This window comes from Coffea arabica, chromosome 2c (genome assembly GCF_036785885.1).
Source record: "Coffea arabica cultivar ET-39 chromosome 2c, Coffea Arabica ET-39 HiFi, whole genome shotgun sequence".
Taxonomy (NCBI): Eukaryota; Viridiplantae; Streptophyta; class Magnoliopsida; order Gentianales; family Rubiaceae; genus Coffea; species Coffea arabica.
Window position 1 is genome coordinate 1,369,877 of NC_092312.1, and position 17,106 is coordinate 1,386,982.

At 36.6% G+C, this 17,106-nt stretch overlaps 2 protein-coding genes across 3 annotated transcripts; one reads left to right on the plus strand and one right to left on the minus strand.

Moving 5' to 3' along the window:
* Nucleotides 1-13: 13 nt before the first annotated feature.
* Nucleotides 14-7,292, minus strand: LOC113724894 (splicing factor SF3a60 homolog). Of its 2 annotated transcripts, none has more exons than XM_072073315.1 (13): nt 6,898-7,292; nt 6,674-6,787; nt 6,016-6,120; nt 5,533-5,675; nt 4,745-4,841; nt 3,928-4,101; nt 3,430-3,501; nt 2,644-2,802; nt 2,407-2,484; nt 1,712-1,840; nt 918-1,064; nt 400-564; nt 14-253 (listed from the first exon to the last, which is right to left on the minus strand). In XM_072073315.1, the coding sequence occupies exons 1-12, from the start codon at nt 7,069-7,071 to the stop codon at nt 418-420; spliced, it is 1,539 nt and encodes a 512-aa protein (XP_071929416.1). In that variant the 5' UTR covers nt 7,072-7,292; the 3' UTR covers nt 14-253; nt 400-417. The 2 variants fall into 2 exon arrangements, with proteins under 2 accessions (XP_071929416.1, XP_027103575.1); XM_027247774.2 differs by having other exon boundaries at nt 14-292.
* A 5,411-nt stretch (nt 7,293-12,703) lies between these two features.
* LOC113728268 (uncharacterized) lies at nt 12,704-14,198 on the plus strand. Its single transcript, XM_027252821.1, has 3 exons — nt 12,704-13,231; nt 13,369-13,600; nt 13,786-14,198. Exons 1-3 carry the CDS (start codon nt 12,704-12,706, stop codon nt 14,196-14,198), a joined length of 1,173 nt encoding a protein of 390 aa, XP_027108622.1.
* The last annotated feature ends 2,908 nt before the right edge of the window (nt 14,199-17,106 follow it).

Genomic DNA, 17,106 nt, shown 5'->3' on the forward strand with positions numbered 1-17,106 from the left:
TGCTAAGCCGGGCTCGCAAACAGAGAGATGAATTTTAATGTTATATAGTTGCTCCAATGGAATTGCGACAAGCCTACTAACAGTAGTGAACCACAAAGATAACTTGGCATGATAGGCCCACAAGACTCTCGGCATCCTTTTTTGACGAGCTATGCTTCTTGTTCATGTACCGATAGCACCTGCAACGCAATTTCCTCGAAGAGCTTTCTGGAGACCTAAAGCATTCCGTCCCCGCAATCTTGTAGACACAAGCCTTTGATAAGAATGGCAATGGAGACACCAAAGCACCACCCTTCAGTTGAAAGTGATGGACCATGTGATGATCAAAATAAAAAGCATCCACAGTTCAACAAATCTACATCTACATCTGAAAAAGGATCCAAGGATTTCAACTAAAACCTGGAAGCATTATGTTATCTAAAGAAGACCCTGGCGTTGCAGATCGGTGTATGTCTTTTTGTTGTAGATGTTACCCTCTTGATCTTCATATTCTTCTTCAAGATCAGGGCGCCACTTGTTCAATCCCTGCCTTTGCTGGATTCTCTCCCAAAGTTGCTTAGCTTCCTACACGCCCAACAATTGAAAAAAAAAAAATGAGCTGCAGACCAGAATACGAGTACCACACAGCAGAGAAAGCAAAAACCCCTTGTAATACACAAACAAGCTATAAATTATGGCACCAATCTCTAGTCTACATTTCGCCCTTCAGTCTGAATACAAATCCGGAAAAGATGAAAGACGCAAAGGATTTGTCCCTTTTTTTTTGGGGGGGTTGGGGGGTAGTGTTGTGTGGGGGTGGAGAGATGCATGCAGATGGTTACTAAAGATGCAACCACTCACACTCCCAGACTTTTATTTCCTTTTTTTGTTTCCATGTTACTATGAGATGACAATAAAGAAAAAATTAAGGCACTGACCTCAATTGATGTGATCTCATTGAAATTTTTTGTATTTGGAATACCAAGGCATCTCATTCCATGCTGATGCCTCCATTCCTTGAAATGCCGCTCATATGCTCTGCGACCCCAGTAGCTGTAATTCCCACAAATCTCACATTTGAATTCCTGACAAAGGATTCAGAAGATGCAATTAGAACTTACCACACGAGTATTAACAACTGACTAATAGATATGGCACAGGCACATTATGTAGACATTGTTGTGTTGTAACTACCTTAGCAAGGTAATGCTGTCTCTTGTAAAATATGATGTGCAAAGTTAAGCCCATTAAGGAGTCCATTCGAGGAAAAAGCCAATTCTTTCCAGTTCATGCTTTAAGACTCTGTTTCCTTTGTTTTACTTTTCCCTTAAGAAAAGATTAACACTTACAGTTGGCATTGTTTTTGACTCAGAAAAAAGAATGCATACTGCAGAATTGTACATATTCACCATATATAACACATCAGAGCTATTTAAACTTCATATGGTTCTAATATTTTCAAACTCATCTTAAGGACCTCAAAATAAAATGGACAAGGCCACAAATAGCAAAAGAGAAGGAAACAACTCATGGTAAATACAAAATGTAAGAAATATGACACCTCAAAATGCGACCAACTTCTGATTAAAATATTTAACATTTGCTTGATATGTCTCGTATGTAATAACCATTTAAGGACCCTGTAACAGGGGATGTTCCCCCCTTGATTGGTTTCATTAATACGATGATCATTAGAAAAAAAAAAACATTTACCAAACTTCAGAGAAATCACCTGACCAAGCCCGTGAAGTTTATATAACCAGTATGGTATAGGTTTCCCATCCCAACCCATGGGCAGCTTGAGTGGATTATAAATCTGCTGTTCCTCGTCATCACTTTCAGATTCTGCTTGTACCTCCTCCTGTTTCAAAAGTTCAAAACAAGTTCAATTTTAATTCAATAGGAAACAACTAAAAAAACAGCAAATGGATACTAAGACTAAATTACTTGACCAAAATTAGGAATTGCAACTCAAAACAGCAATTCAACAGAAAACATAGAGAGGGAAAGCATCCCTACATGACACTTAACCCTTTGAAAGGGGAACCAGCTAATGGTATTTAGAAAGAACTGAAAAACAATGCTGAAAGTACACAACATACCACAAAAGAATAAGAAGTTCAAAAACCTAAGAGGAAAGGCAACTTGAGAGCAAGAAAGTCACATCATGTCAAGTTTTAATCATATAGAATAAAACCCCATGCACTATTCACATTGTAGTTGGAACTGATAATAGCAATCCACATGAGTTTATAGTAGATCTAAGGCACTCATCGTCCAACCAAATTAAGAAGATTCGACACAATGCCCTAGTTAGCAAAACTAATAGCGACTGACAACATCTCCGTCAAACAGAACAATGGTATCCAGATCCTAAAGTTTACTTTTGAAGGGCATAAGGGGTTGAAGCAAGAATATATGCATTACCTCTTCACGTTCTGCTTCCATTTCCTCGTATGTCAAAGCCTGCTTTTTCACTACATTTTCTTTTGTCCGTACAATATTCTGCACAAGTTCAAAAAGGTATTACTAGTACTAGTAATTAAAATACTATTCCATTCAAGTTAGAAAAATGATGTACTAGCAAGTCAACAGCTTAATCACAAATAATACACAAAATAAGAGATGACGTGCTCTTTACTCAAAGAAGCAATTAAAACATACTTCATCCAACAAGTCACAGAGCTTGCTCACTTTGGCTTCCATCAGCGCAATCTCTTTGGCATCTTTACCTGACAGTGGAGTTGAAAGAACACCATTCAGATCTGATTGATGAGAAGCTTTGGCAAAATTTTTCCTGTCCAACTCTTCAAGAGGCTTATCCTGCAACATGAAGATGTAAGAAAACAACTTTAGCAATCAAAACTGAGATAAAAGGACAAAATAATATGCAACTATTTGTATCTTAAAGCAAGGCCAGTTTCTCTCCTCTATGACATTTGTGAAATAGCAGTATATTCTGACTTTTTTTCTGAAATAGAAAGTTAATAGGAAACCTCTACTTCCTGAAAGAGCTAATACACAGAGACAAAATTCTAGAACTTTTATCTCCTCTTTTCCTTTTCTTTGACCTTCTCTTTCTAGTTAGTGACTGCAAGAATTTCTAAGTGCAGGCATAGCTTTAATGTCAAGCAAAATAGTGGACCTTGAAATAGCGATGAACATTTCTGAGACTCGACATGTCACTTCTAAAACTAAGCTTCTTAAGCATTTGACATAGAGAAAACAATATTTATTACTTTCAATAAGGAAGGTTATATAATCATATGCCTTGCACCAAAACAACAAGCCTTTGACAAGCGCAAACCAAATACATAGCATAGGACACAGCAGATTAGAGCATGACAGCAGGAATGAAAACAAAAATGAAGTCGGGGCATTCGCCATGCTATCATATTCAATTATTCATAAAAATAGAACTCTATAAGGAGAAATTCACAGCACGCTCACCTTGGTAAGGAAGAGCCTCTTTGCACGCTCCTCAACTGTACCTCCTGTCTTCAGACCCAGTGCAGCCAAGGCCTACAGTGAGATAATATCGCGCTATCAGTTGGACTTGATATACATGTATACAAATCATATCCAGTTATAAAAGCAGAAACAAAGGATTTTTTTGGGGTTGCGGGGAAGAGGAGGGGGGAAGGGGAATACAAGTTTGAATTTTGATAGTCCACTGGAGAATCACAATAACATTCACTTTGCATGTAATGACCTTCATGGGATACTCAAACCATATTATGCTTGTCAAAAGCAAATTGAAAAAGACTACCTGCCACCCAATTAACCCTGCCAATTAACCATGCATGACATTTCATATCAAAACATAAATGCTTTAGTTTTCAAAACCAGGTTCTAATCCATCATTAACATTAATGTAAGAAAGAAAATCAAATAATCCAATCAAAGCATTAAAAACCATATAAAAGTCATCCAGCTATCTTCTCATACCTTCTTTAACTTCTCAGGTCCCACTTCGCTGTCTCTGATCAACTCTTCAACTGTACTATATTTCCCAAGATCAATCACAGGATGCTCGTCTGGAGCGTGTCCATTTTCTTGACTCTCATTCTCCCATCCTTCTACATTGCCACTTGTCCATTGCTCTTCAAATTCTGTAGTAACCTATGAGAAACTAAAAACTTCAGGAAACAGAAGATATGGAAAATTGCAATAAGATAGAGGGCAATCAACTTTCATCTCTAACTGGAAGTCGACAAAGCCTAATCTCAAGTGACTGAACACTCTAAGGTGTAATAAACATATGATTCTAATTAAACACGTACAACAATACCACCCGGAAAAAAAAACTCATTCAGATATTGCCACTCATCACCAACTTGAACCCCTAACCTTTGTGTGATGCTTCTTGGACTGCCTTGATGATGCATTGAATTGCATTGCATAGGAAACATCATGTTTAGTACCTAGAACAAAGCTCTCAGCTGTAGTAAGACTAATCCTCCTCCATGTTTTATTAATCATGTGTGCATTGTAAGCCAGCTCTTTAATGCTTTAGACGAACTGAGTATTGTAACTTGCACACATCTACTAGAATATAGTCCATCTCAACTGTGAAATACTAATGCCCTTATCAATCAAAAATCTCACTTAAATAATTAGTGGGTAGCCAAGGAGATAAGGGGTCAGAAATATGGTGAATACAAATCTCATGCCAATGTTAAATCCATGATCTCATAACAACCTTCTCAATCCAAAAGAGTTACAGATTCCCAAATATGTGTTATGTGAGGGAAAGAGAGCATACCTTCGAAAATATTCTGCCAAGATCTTGCAAAGGTTCCGTTCGCTCAAAAAAATACACAAGGTACTCTAATAGTTTCTGCAAATATTCCCTGTATTGCCTGTGCACGAGGTCAAGACATATTAACCAGATTACAGATTTACACAAAGCAAAACATAGGCAAGGGATGTAAGTAAAAATCACACATAAGACCCCTAGCCAAAAGAATGTGGCCCATAAAACAACCAAGAAAAGGTTGTCATCCTAAAGCTACTCTAATAAGGTTGCCAAAGAAATTGACGACTTTTGCCAAATAAACAAGGGCAGAGTAAGTTCCAAACCATGTGCACTGTCAGATTAAACACCACAATGTCCTAATTACTAAACCAGAAGAGTTACCCTTTCTGTATTTATCCCAGAATACCCAGAAAATATAATTAGGAACCATAACATTGACCCATTTATTTTTCCTTGGCACAATGTCTAAGCCTCAAAAACCACTTTTGATGCTACATCTTAAAAGTTTATGTTAGCTGGTATTGCACCAAAATATAATTTAGTTTCGTCAGAAAATTAGTTATTGTATAGAGTGTAAAATGATGATTAAAAGCATGTGTTACAAGAGAGGACCTCTCACCCCAACAAGGGTAAGAGAGTGAGTTTGCTGTTTCGCTACCATTCAATTCATGTTCCTGTATTCCAATATTCAGAGAAATATATCATGTCAAAAATCACAGGGGACCTCAACTAGAATTGATAAGTTAAACAACAACAGATACAGATGTAAAACAAATGAAATACAAGCGCTGTACCTCATAAACTTGAGCTTCTGAGGAATCTTATGTGGCTGTGAAAAAACATCAAGATAAGCAGTGTATTCAATTCTCTCTCCAAATTTAGAGTTAAGATAATCATTGTACAACTCGTGCAAATCAAGGTATCGTCCCGAAGCTTCCTGGAAAACATAACAGGCATTTACTCAATAAATGGCAAACATAAACAAGAATTGTCATACATTTCATTTTCAGTAATTCCTATCACTGAGCACTCCACTTATATAAACAACATTTATTTGAATAGTGTACAATAATAATTTCATGTTTCTGGAACCAATGGAAAGCCTGGCAACTACAAGGTTTGCAGCTATAGGCATGTTCCCCGTCAAATGAAAACCTTAATTATCCAGGGATTTAAACACTCTGATTATATGCTCTACAAGAGGTGCCCAATTCTTCTTCCCCTCCACACAAACACACACACACCCTCAAGAAAGAAAGAATAGAAGAACAACTTACCTCCCCACTAAACTCAATTTGAGGCTCTTCTCTGAGAATCTGTTCATACTCATCATTGGCATCTATAACACGGGCAGCAGGATGCCGTCTATGGTATTCGCGAATCTGCATAGATAAGAGACATAGACTTCAAAGTCAAGACCACTTACAAAACTATAATTGAGGTTTAGGACTGTCCCAAACTAAACGTAGTCTCGGTGCTTTAATATCATCAAAACAACAAATTCTGTTATGATGCTTACATCGCTGACCTCCTAGGTTAAAATGGAATATAGAGGCTCAAAGCCGCTACAGTTGAAGGATCTCCATGAAAAACGTGTAATACTAAATCCACAGCCATATCTTCGTCAAACTTAAAGCAACGCGTTTTTCTTTAAGTATCGCTTGTTAAAATGGCAAGAGAACAACGTCTCCACAGGATCTAAAACACTAATGTAACAACTTTTCCATTGATTATAAAAACAAAGAATCTCTGGATTTCTCGACACTAAATTGTCTCATGGTTCAAACAATTCTCTTATAAGGTAAATGCAATCGTCTTCAGGCAGTTGTTACTGTTAAATTTAATCCGTTACCAAAAACTTGTATACATTAATCGTGGCACATAAGGTTTTCAGTGAGAGAATCTAAAGGGAGAAAAAACGCTAAAGAGTTTTACCTCTTTTAATCTATCATAGAATGCACTGAAAACGTTAGTCCCAGTCGCAGTCTGGCCACCAAGCGCCGCAATCTCATCCTTCCTCGCATTGTCTTTATCTTCATAAATCTCAACCTATTACAAAAACCGCCGAGCACGAACAAACTCATTCAATTTCTCCAAAATAAATTTTACGAAATTGCGGTGAATTTGCTTGAAGTAAAGAGGAGGTTTAGAGAAATTACAAGTTTGTTAGTGGTTTCAGTAATTTGTTCGATCATATTGCGAACGCGGTGGCTCTGGTAAAGGCGTTCCCTGGCGGTAGGCGGTTCCGTCTGGAGATCCTTGACGATAAGCCTTTCTAACCGTTCCACCTCCTCGTGCGATGCACGCGTCACCTCCAACAAGGTCGATGACATTCTTGTGTTGTCCTCTGTTCTTTAAGGTGTTAATTCGGCAAACTAGGGTTTTGCAGAGGCTGTCAGAAGAATGGAAAAAATGGCTGAATGCCTAAGAAATCGTTGGATGCGGCGTCGTTGAGTTAAGAGCAGTAATAAGGACACAGTTGCACACTTGCACGATGTCGATGATCTAGTCTCTTCTCACTACTAATAGTACCTAGTTGTTGTGGCGGTCACCAGTGTTTCTGACGGTTGAAAATTTTCCCATAGTACCGCAATTTATAGAGAAAAAAAAAAAAAAAGACCTTACCGGATCATAAATTGTAAAAATATTTCAAATGAGTTTTTTAAAAATAAGTAATTAACCAACTCTTTATTGTTTCTGTTTTCTGCTTATCTAATAAAACTCAACGAGTATAATCCTTTTGACATACGAGTAAAATAGAATTATGATATATTAGCTTGCTTTATTTGTAAAGATATGCCTCACAAAGCTTATGCTCCACTAAACTTTGTAAATATAATTTGTTTCAATTGACTCAATTAGGTTCTATCCATTTTTATCAATTGTAAATGTTTTCAGGGGTCAATTGTAATTAAACAACAATTTGTTAAAGTAATATACCGAAATGAAAAATATACTTATTCAATGACATAATATATTTACTAGTGCTCAATGCACACCCGTTGTATGCGCAATCAAAAAATACATAATATGTTTGGTCATGTATTTTAAACAAAATTTTTATTACTTAAGCAAACTTTAATCTTTTAAATATTTTTCATAAAATAATTTTATATTGGTAGTTATAATGTTTAGGGGTAATTATGTTGAAAATATTTAGTTAAATAGTTAAAAGTAAAAATAGTCATAAGTAATTATAGATAGTTAAAGTAAAAAATAGTTTTATAGGGGGGGGGAAAGAAAATTCATAAAGTCATGGTAAATGTTAATCCCAATGTTAATTTCAAATCCCTTTCTCGGCTTTTTATATAGTATAGGTACTCTATATAAAGAAAAAAAACTTTAGACTTTGTATAAACAAATTTTTGTTAATTCTTAATTTTTTACTTTTATCATTACAAAAATTAAATTTTGCCTCCACAACAATCAAATTGTTATCTAAACACCAAAGCACACATTGCCAATATAATTACCCATAAACATTGTAACTACTAACATAACTATAGTTTTAAAGGAAAGAAATCTTTAAAAAATCATATATTCACGTAACAATGAAAATTTTATGTAAAATAAATTCATACAAAACTATTTTAATTTAAATCGCAAACATACTAAGGCTCTGCTTGGATTGCATTTTCCATCCGAAAATGCTATTTTCTGCAGAATGGGTCCCACAAATTTTCAACGGAAAGCATCCAACATTTTTCACAGCGTCGGAAATTACCCACCAAAAAACACTTGAACGTTACTACTGTAGCAGACAAGACATATAACTGTGAAAGCCTCACTTTATTTCCTTTCTGCTAAACGGTCAGGAATATTGCAACATCACCCATTTGGCTTAACTTTTGAATCAAAAGATAGCCTTTGAACCGTATTGCTTCTCTGCATCTAATTACTTTCCTCTTTGGAGATCTTGGCATCATTCACATCCCAAGATTTGCCTATCCAAATGCATCAGACTAGCAACCATTAAGCTTGGTCGGCTGTAGATTGTGCCGGGTGGAGCGTACTGAGATTCTCGTGCGCTTGCTGCTATTGCTCATCAAACGTTGCTACGTGACGGCGGTGGCTCAAGGCTGTTTCTGCGGCGGAGATACTACATACTAGGTAGGTAGCCCTTTTACTTCCATTAGATCGAAAACCTTCATTGTTGCTGAAGAGAATTACAACATTGCTGCACAAAGTGCATTCAGTAATTGTGAAAACTGAATGGGGGTGTAATTTGGGGTTAGGTGTACGGAACCACCGAAATTGAAGGTCATGCTTACCTTGGTTGTTTGGCTGCAAAAATTGACGATCCGTTTAACCAATGCAATGAGATGAGATCTTTGTATTTGTGGGTAATTTGGAGTGCACATTGTACTGAATGCACCTACATTTATGCTATTTCCCTATTGGTTCGTGAAACAAAGCTCCCCACCCTGCTTAATCCCCCATAATTTTTGGTTAGTTTGTCGATTGGCTTGGGTGTACATATCAAACTGTGGGAGGGAAATTTGCTGGTTTGCTCTGTAGTAGCGCACGATAAAACTGAACCTATGTTTTGTTGTGGCCATGGGCTCTGACATACGAGTACCCCTTACGCGAGTGTGGTTACGGGTTGCAATTTTGTCTATGCTTTTCAGTACGAATCTTTTTGTTACAAAACACAGATATGAAGCTTGATACGTAGAGTAGATTTGATGCCTTTGTTTGCCATACTCTTGCTTCTGAACACTCCAATTAATGAGGTAAATCATGTTTTGTGTATTATGTGTGCCATGGATGTCCATTATTACTATCAATGCTTGTTAGCAAGTGTAAAGTAATACAACATTTTCATATCCTGAAATGTTAAAAAAAAATTAGCAGGTTTGAACTGTGGATTCCGTTAGTGGATCCAGTTTAAGGTATTTTACAAAGTTTTTGGTTTATTTATCCAAACCACTGTGTAATGCATATCGAAACAGGCCAGATGGTTGGTTAATACTACCAATGACGTCTTTTGTTTGATGCCTTTCGGCAACAGAAAACTTTTTTGCAACATCCTTGTTTTGGTTGCATTCCTTCCAGGCATTGGCATACCCTCTGATCTGTGCTGCATCTATTTCGATCGCCTGCACAACGTTTGATGTCTTCGAGTCCCCATAAAATAAAAGGTGAAATACTTACGTTTGCCTTGTATTCATTGGATGGGATAATTAGTTTGCTTGTATATAAGTCACTGCTTTGGGTCATATTTACACGTACTTAGCCTTATTTTTCCTAACAGTACCACCTATAATTTAGGAACCTCCCCTACGCCGTGTTCTAGTACGAGCATTTCTTGTCAATCAGAGAGTGGATCAAACGATCTTGACGGGTGCTTGAAGTACTATCACAATCGTACTTTAGTGCAGGTGTTTTAAAGACTGCCCTATTTGATTTGATTGATTTTTTAATGCCTTTGCATATTGCCACTAATGGTCGACTGATTCAGCTGTATTTGGAAATTACGTGTTAGATGGCCCGAGGCAAGACTAATGATAGTGGGGGTTCTAGTGCCATTGCCAAGTGAGAATACGAAATAGAGTGCTATTATGTTCAGTTGTTGCAGGAACACAAGGAAGTTGGCAACTTGTCCAAAAATAACATAAATGCCTGTGTGTTTGAGGATGTCCGGAATAGACTGAACATGAGATTTTGCCATAAGTCATACGACTGTGACCAAGTCAAAAGAAAGTACTACAGTTTCATGAGGGTTGCACGGCTATTCAAGGAAGTTGGTAACCAAACTGGCGTAGGGTGGAATGAAACATTAAAGTGCTTCTCTGCACCAGATTATGTTTGGAGATACTATGGCCAAGTTAGGGACTTGCACTTAGTCAATCCATTTTATCAAATTGGGCAATTCATCGTCTATGTCCTGTCCAAAAGTGTCTTAATTTGATTAATTACCATTTACGCCTAAGTTTCCACTTATATTTTGTTTAGGACAAAGATATAAGTCTTATCAAGAATCGGCCCAGCGACCATTACTGGAATTTGGTTGAACTTTTTGAAGATATTGGCGCCCTAGGAACTTACGGCCAGTCTTCCAATGACCCACCTGTAACTGGGGAAGAGGTCCAATCAAGGCAAATGAACTATGGTAGAAATGTCGGTGACTGCACAATAGGTACTGAGAGGTCTACGCCAGGGTTGGAAATTCCAATTGATGTAGACGCTGAGAACTGCGATGCAGTCTCTGACGAGGAGCCACAACGCCGGGGTGGCAAGAAGGGGAAGCAGAAGAATAGTCGAGGTACATCTTCTGTGCAAGAGGGTTCAAGGTCTTTGTCTGACAAGAGAAAGCGTGATGAAATATATGATCGTGCTTACGAGGAGTTTGGCCTTGTAGCTAAGGCAAAGCGTGAATACTACTCCAGTAAGTCTGGATCATATAATTCTCCTGACCCCAATTCTCAGGACTCCGCCGCCAACTGTGTTAAAGAAGTGGACAAATTAAAAACCTTCATTCTTGAAGGCCAGGCCAATAAGGCATACGGTTTCTTTAAGGAAGATGTATGGAGGCAGATGTTTATAGCAATGTCCCCTGATCAGAGGATTTCATGGATTAATAGCTTGTAACGTGATCTTTGAAATCATGTTATTCTCCAGACGGAACCAGTTTGGCATTGTACTTGAGAGCACTTGGTCTAGTTTTTAAATAGTCTGTTGTACGCTTATGTAGAACTGTCCCACGTACTAATTGGTGGTTTAGTCCAAACTTAGATGTTGTCCGAAGTTATTGTTCATTGCTTTGTATGTCAAAACAAAAGTTTTAGAATTGGCAATGAAAGAAACAGAAGGATGGTATCTTGTGGTTAACTTAATGGCATGACATGTTACACAATAAATACTTCTATTACTAATGCGCAGCTGACCTAATGAACTGGAGATGTAATGAATTTTTTCTTTTTTTTGGAGTTGAAAGTCCTTTCAACATTGTAACCAGAATATTATACAACAGTAGGACTTCCAAGAATATCTCTTCTTCTGGTTTTAAAAAAATCAGATAACTTCTACCTCTCTTGCCTCTAGCTCTCTTGGCACCGGTACTTTATGCTGTTAAATCACCCAAAACTTTGCTGAAGCTGAGGAATAGAAAGTAACTATTGTTACTATGAGTATGCTAGTGCTTAAGTAAAGCTCAGAGAGTTAGTAAGGATATATCCCCTGCCGTACAAGACAAACAAGAAAAACTGGTCCTATCATATGAAGTCTGGGCAAATGCTGATATAGATCCAGTGATTTTAAGGCCCAGCATTACAAGCTTAATATAATTTTCAGACTCTGTATACAAACAACTTTAAGGGATACAAAATAGTACTAGTTTACATGAGCTTGGTTGGTTCCTCAATTTGCTCGCTTCCATGATTTATAGGTTAGATTCAGTAGTCAAAACATTGTTAGATTTAGTTGGAATTAGGGACCCCGCATAGTTTATTTGGGTACTTAGGTAAAGACTATCAATATGACCAAAAAGAATAAACTTAGGATGCAAAATCTGTGTTCACAAATGGGTTGAGGCAATAGGACAAAACAAACTGAATAAAGGACTATATAACCGACTAAGGGTTGCAAGTTAACCACAAAATGTAAAGGACCACAGCTAGTACATTTCACAGTCAGTGGGGAACTGATTTTGATCCGAGCTACAACTATATAACTAAATGTGCAAGCTGTTTTCACATGTTGTTGCCTCTAGCTCTCATGGATTGCAATGTCCACATGTTGTAGGTTTAACTTACATATAAATAAATGTCCCACGAACTTGTTTTTATGGATTTCAGCATTGTCAGCTTGTACACTGGGTTTCCCTTTGTGCCTTATTTGTTCATCCAAAAACATCTTTTCATCTCTCTCGGTTGGATATCCTTCATCTGTTGAACCTTCCAACGCGTTCTGTTTAACTTTGTAGATGATAACCGGAGACCATATTGTTTGCAGATAAAAGCCACAATGCAGAATATAGTTGGAGAACAACATAGTGATTCATCGTCCGATGATGAAGAACTTGAGTTCTTAGCTTTGTTTGGTGTGAATGCACCTTTGAATGCACGCTACAATGTAGCTAGTGTGGGTGGCGAAAAGCGTCATTTTTATGACGGGGCAAAAAGTGGACAGGACTGGATCGATGAGCTTAAAGCAGGACATCATGACAGAATGCTAAATGCCATGAGGATGGATGTTCATTCTTTCTTAAAGCTATGTGAAATTTTAGTCAACGAAAATTTCATTAAACAAGATTATCGCAAAAGGGTTCAGGCTGAAGAGGCTATAGGCATGGCTCTACATTGTGTAAGCCATGATGAACGGCATCGAAATCTTGCCGAGAGGTTTCTCCACTCCACTGAAACGATCCACAGGAATATTAAGGAGGCATTGCAAGTTATTGTGCGTTTAGCCCCGATTCTACTACGGCCGAGGAATGAAACTGGTGTGCATCCCAAGATATACAACAGCAATGCCTTTTATCCATGGTTTAAGGTTAACAGCTTCTATTGTCCTTCCAATACCTTTTGTCCGTAGTCTTGCAAGCAATTGAACAGGATACTAGATTGTTTGTCTGTTGTTCCCCGCTTCTAATACTAATATACACTCTTTCACTTGTTTTCACATGGTAGGACTGTGTTGGCGCTATAGACGGAACTCTGATTCCCGCCAGTGCGCCACTAACTCGGCAACGTGCCTTTCGTAGTAGAAAAGGCGAAATTTCACAGAACGTGTTAGCTGCTTGTGACCACAACATGCGATCCACTTATATTTATGCTGGTGTTGAAGGGAGTGCTCATGATGCTAGAGTTTTTCAGCATGCTGTGTTGTCCCCTGATTCTTCATTTCCAATGCCGCCTGCAGGTTAAGTTATCCTTCCTAATGTTTGTCCTTTCTCAATACGAAACTGGTTTAAGTTCAACTGATTGTGTAAGCTCTCCGGGCCTAAGCAACATGGTTTCCCTTCATCTATGTCCTCAATTAGGTAAATACTATCTTGTTGACTCGGCTTACAAGAATATGCCTGATTTTTTTGGCCCCGCATAAAGGCCACAGATACCAACGAGACCAGTTTGGCGGGGGATCTGGTGGACCAAGAGGCAAGTATGAGCTTTTCAATCACCGTCACTCGCAACTCCGCAATGTCATTGAGCGGATCTTCGGCGTGCTAAAGGCTAGATTCCCAATCTTGAAAGGGCCAATGCCAAACTACTTGATGAATAGACAAGTAGAATTGGTAATTGCCTGTTGTGTATTACATAACTTTATCAGGGATGAGCATCCGCATGATGAGTTGTTTGCAAGGGAGTCCGGGGAAGATGAAGAAGATTATGCCGATCCGGGTGCACAACCCCAACAAATTGACTTATCTGCTGCGGCACAGCGCAATTGGAATAGTTTCCGGATGGCCATAACCGATCACATGTTCGACCACCGGAATGGGAGATATGTTCCACGCTAGTATGCTTGTGGTGTGCCAGTTTGATGCTCAAACTTAGCTTCAAGTGTTTCTGTACTATATGAAATATTTGTACGTAATGGCTAAAACTGTAACTTTCAACTGATGTGCCTTTTGCATTCCAATTTGACTTTATTTTGGATATTCTGGACTGATCGCTATGTCGTCGGGGTGTTAAGATATGTATTTTTCTCTGTTTACACAAGCCAAGTGGGGCGAAATGGACACGAAAATTAGTCACAAGCTATAATCTTTGTTTTTAGATTATTCTTTTGTAGCTAATGTGCTAGGCATATGTTACAAGTCTAACACAGTTGACAAGTCAATATATTGATTTGCTATATGACATTAGCGAGTAAAGGAATGTTGGTTATGAGCTACTGCATATCCTTGCTTTCATTTGTAGCCTTATAAATAGAGTTGCAATTTTACTCCGTACTATGGCCAGGTGTAGAATGTCATGATGCAATGGCTGAACCTAAGGTATGAATAGCATACATTGTTATTTCAATGTAGGTGTAGACACCAAATTTTTGGTTTCGAATTTTATTAGTTTAATTTTAGATTTTTTTGTTTCAATTTTAGGTTTATTTTGGTTGTTTCCTGTTTCATGTCTCTTATTGTATTTTAATTAGTATACGAGCATTTATTTTATCTACTAATTTGATTAAAAAAAGAGAGAGAAAAAGAAAAGAAAAAAATGAAAATGAAAAATGAAGGAAAAAAGATTGAAAAATGGCAACTTTGTTGTTTTTAGTTTGTATATTTTGATGTGATGTTACTTAAATTGTTGTTTTTTATTACTTAGTTTTATTATTAATTTTGTTAAATTATTATTCCAAAAAAAAAAAGGAAAAAATGAGAAAACCCGCATGCGGGTTTTAGGCAGTTTTGAGAGATCCTGAAAGAAAAAAAAAAAAAAAAAGCCGCATGCAGCGGCATAATAAAACAGGAAAAATGTGGTTGGCATCGGAGGGCTCTAAGATGCCCAGTAAAACTACCCTATTCGCTTGGCGTGCCATTGTTTTATGTTCTGGTTTTCATAAAAGGCTCATGCAGGAGAACTTGGATGCTGATTTTAATTTACTGCCCTCGTAGCCTTCACCTTTGCATATTATAGATCCGGATCATAGTCCCAATTCTCCTGACCGTTACAGCTTTTTATGTCTATTTTAAATCGCTTGCCGAGACTATGTTTCAGATAAGGCAGTTGATTGCCTAACCAACAATTATTAGGTTGGCGCCATATTTTCCAGTGAAATTTGCAGCAATCCAAACAACATACTTGAACAAGTGCAATCCAAACAAGTTTCCATGTTTTTCGTCAGAAAACAACAGTGATTTTCCATCGGAAAATCGCAATCCAAACGCCACCTAAGTGTGCCCTTAACACTGATAAGTAATAACAACAAAGTTAGCATCATTCAACTTTCTAATTAGGGGTGTGCAATCGGTGCAAATTCAGTAATTCGGTTATTTGAATTCGATTTTTTCGGTTATTTCATTTGTAAAACTCTAAACCGCTTTCAATTTCGAATTGAGAATAACCGAATTCATTTAGTTACCGAATTGAATTCGGAAACGGTTATAAAATCGGTTATAACCGAATTGGATAGTAATTTTCACATAATTAAATGGGACTCACTTGTGTAGTTGTATATACATTTAGTCACTTATAATTTACTAATGATGTATTGCATTACACTTACATTTATTTTTTTAATATAGTTTAAATGTTTAATTTGCAAATAACTTGATTGTTTTCGACGGTGAATGCTAATACACTAATATGTTGATATGCAATTCATATATATTCGCTTAAACCGCTTAATCATACTGTTTAGTTGTTTTCGTTTAAACAATATTAGTGATTAAAGAATATAAATTCACATATTGTATATGTAATGTAAATTTAAAGTATACTAATACTTGCAAGTTAAACATTACACATTCAAGTATTTAATAATCCAAACACGAATGATGAACCAAGTGTAAATTCTAATTACTAGTTATGTTTAATATTTAGTACTATACTTATATTTATTATCTAATTCTAGTTATGTATAAAGAGGTAAGTATTATAGTTATGTATTATTGTATTATTATAATCATATAGCAAATACTAAAATAGTATATTTTACATCATTATATATTTTTATTATTACAGGTACATGATAATACTATATATTATCTATTATTAATAGCCTTACCTATATAATGTATGAATAGTAAATAGCATTTATCTATATAATATATAAATTTATAAACTAATTTGGTATTCGATGTGGTAATACGGTACTCTGTTTTGTTTTATCGAATTTGAATTTGAAATCGGTTACTACCAAATTGATAATTTCATTACCTATTTCATACCACATTAGAATTCGGTGAATTTGGTAAATACCGTTTTTGTACCAAATTACCAAATACCCGATTTTAAATTACCAAATTGAATTTAAAATTAGGTATGAATTCGGTTTTTACCAAATTTGCTCACCCCTATTTCTAATATTTGACTGCGACAATGACATGAGTGCATGACTTGTGGAGGCAAACCGAGAATTAAATATTTAAATTCCAATTCCATGGCATTGTTACTTTTAAATCTGAATTGTTGTACTTATAATTAGCTTAGGAGATGAGATTCAAGCAAAAAAGAAAAGAAGGGAAGAGAGACCTAAGTGTTTCCAACGTTTGGAAGTTTCACAAAAAATCTTATGTCAAAAATGGACAAAAAATGAAGGAAAGTTGCAAAAAGCACACACAAAAATTTTAAATTACTCATTTTATTCTTAAAAAGTTATTGAATGAAATTTTATTGACCTATGTGTTCCAAAATCATGACCTTTCTTTCATAAACTCCCAAACAATTTAGTGTGTTTGGATTGTAAGTTATTTGAGATATTTTTAC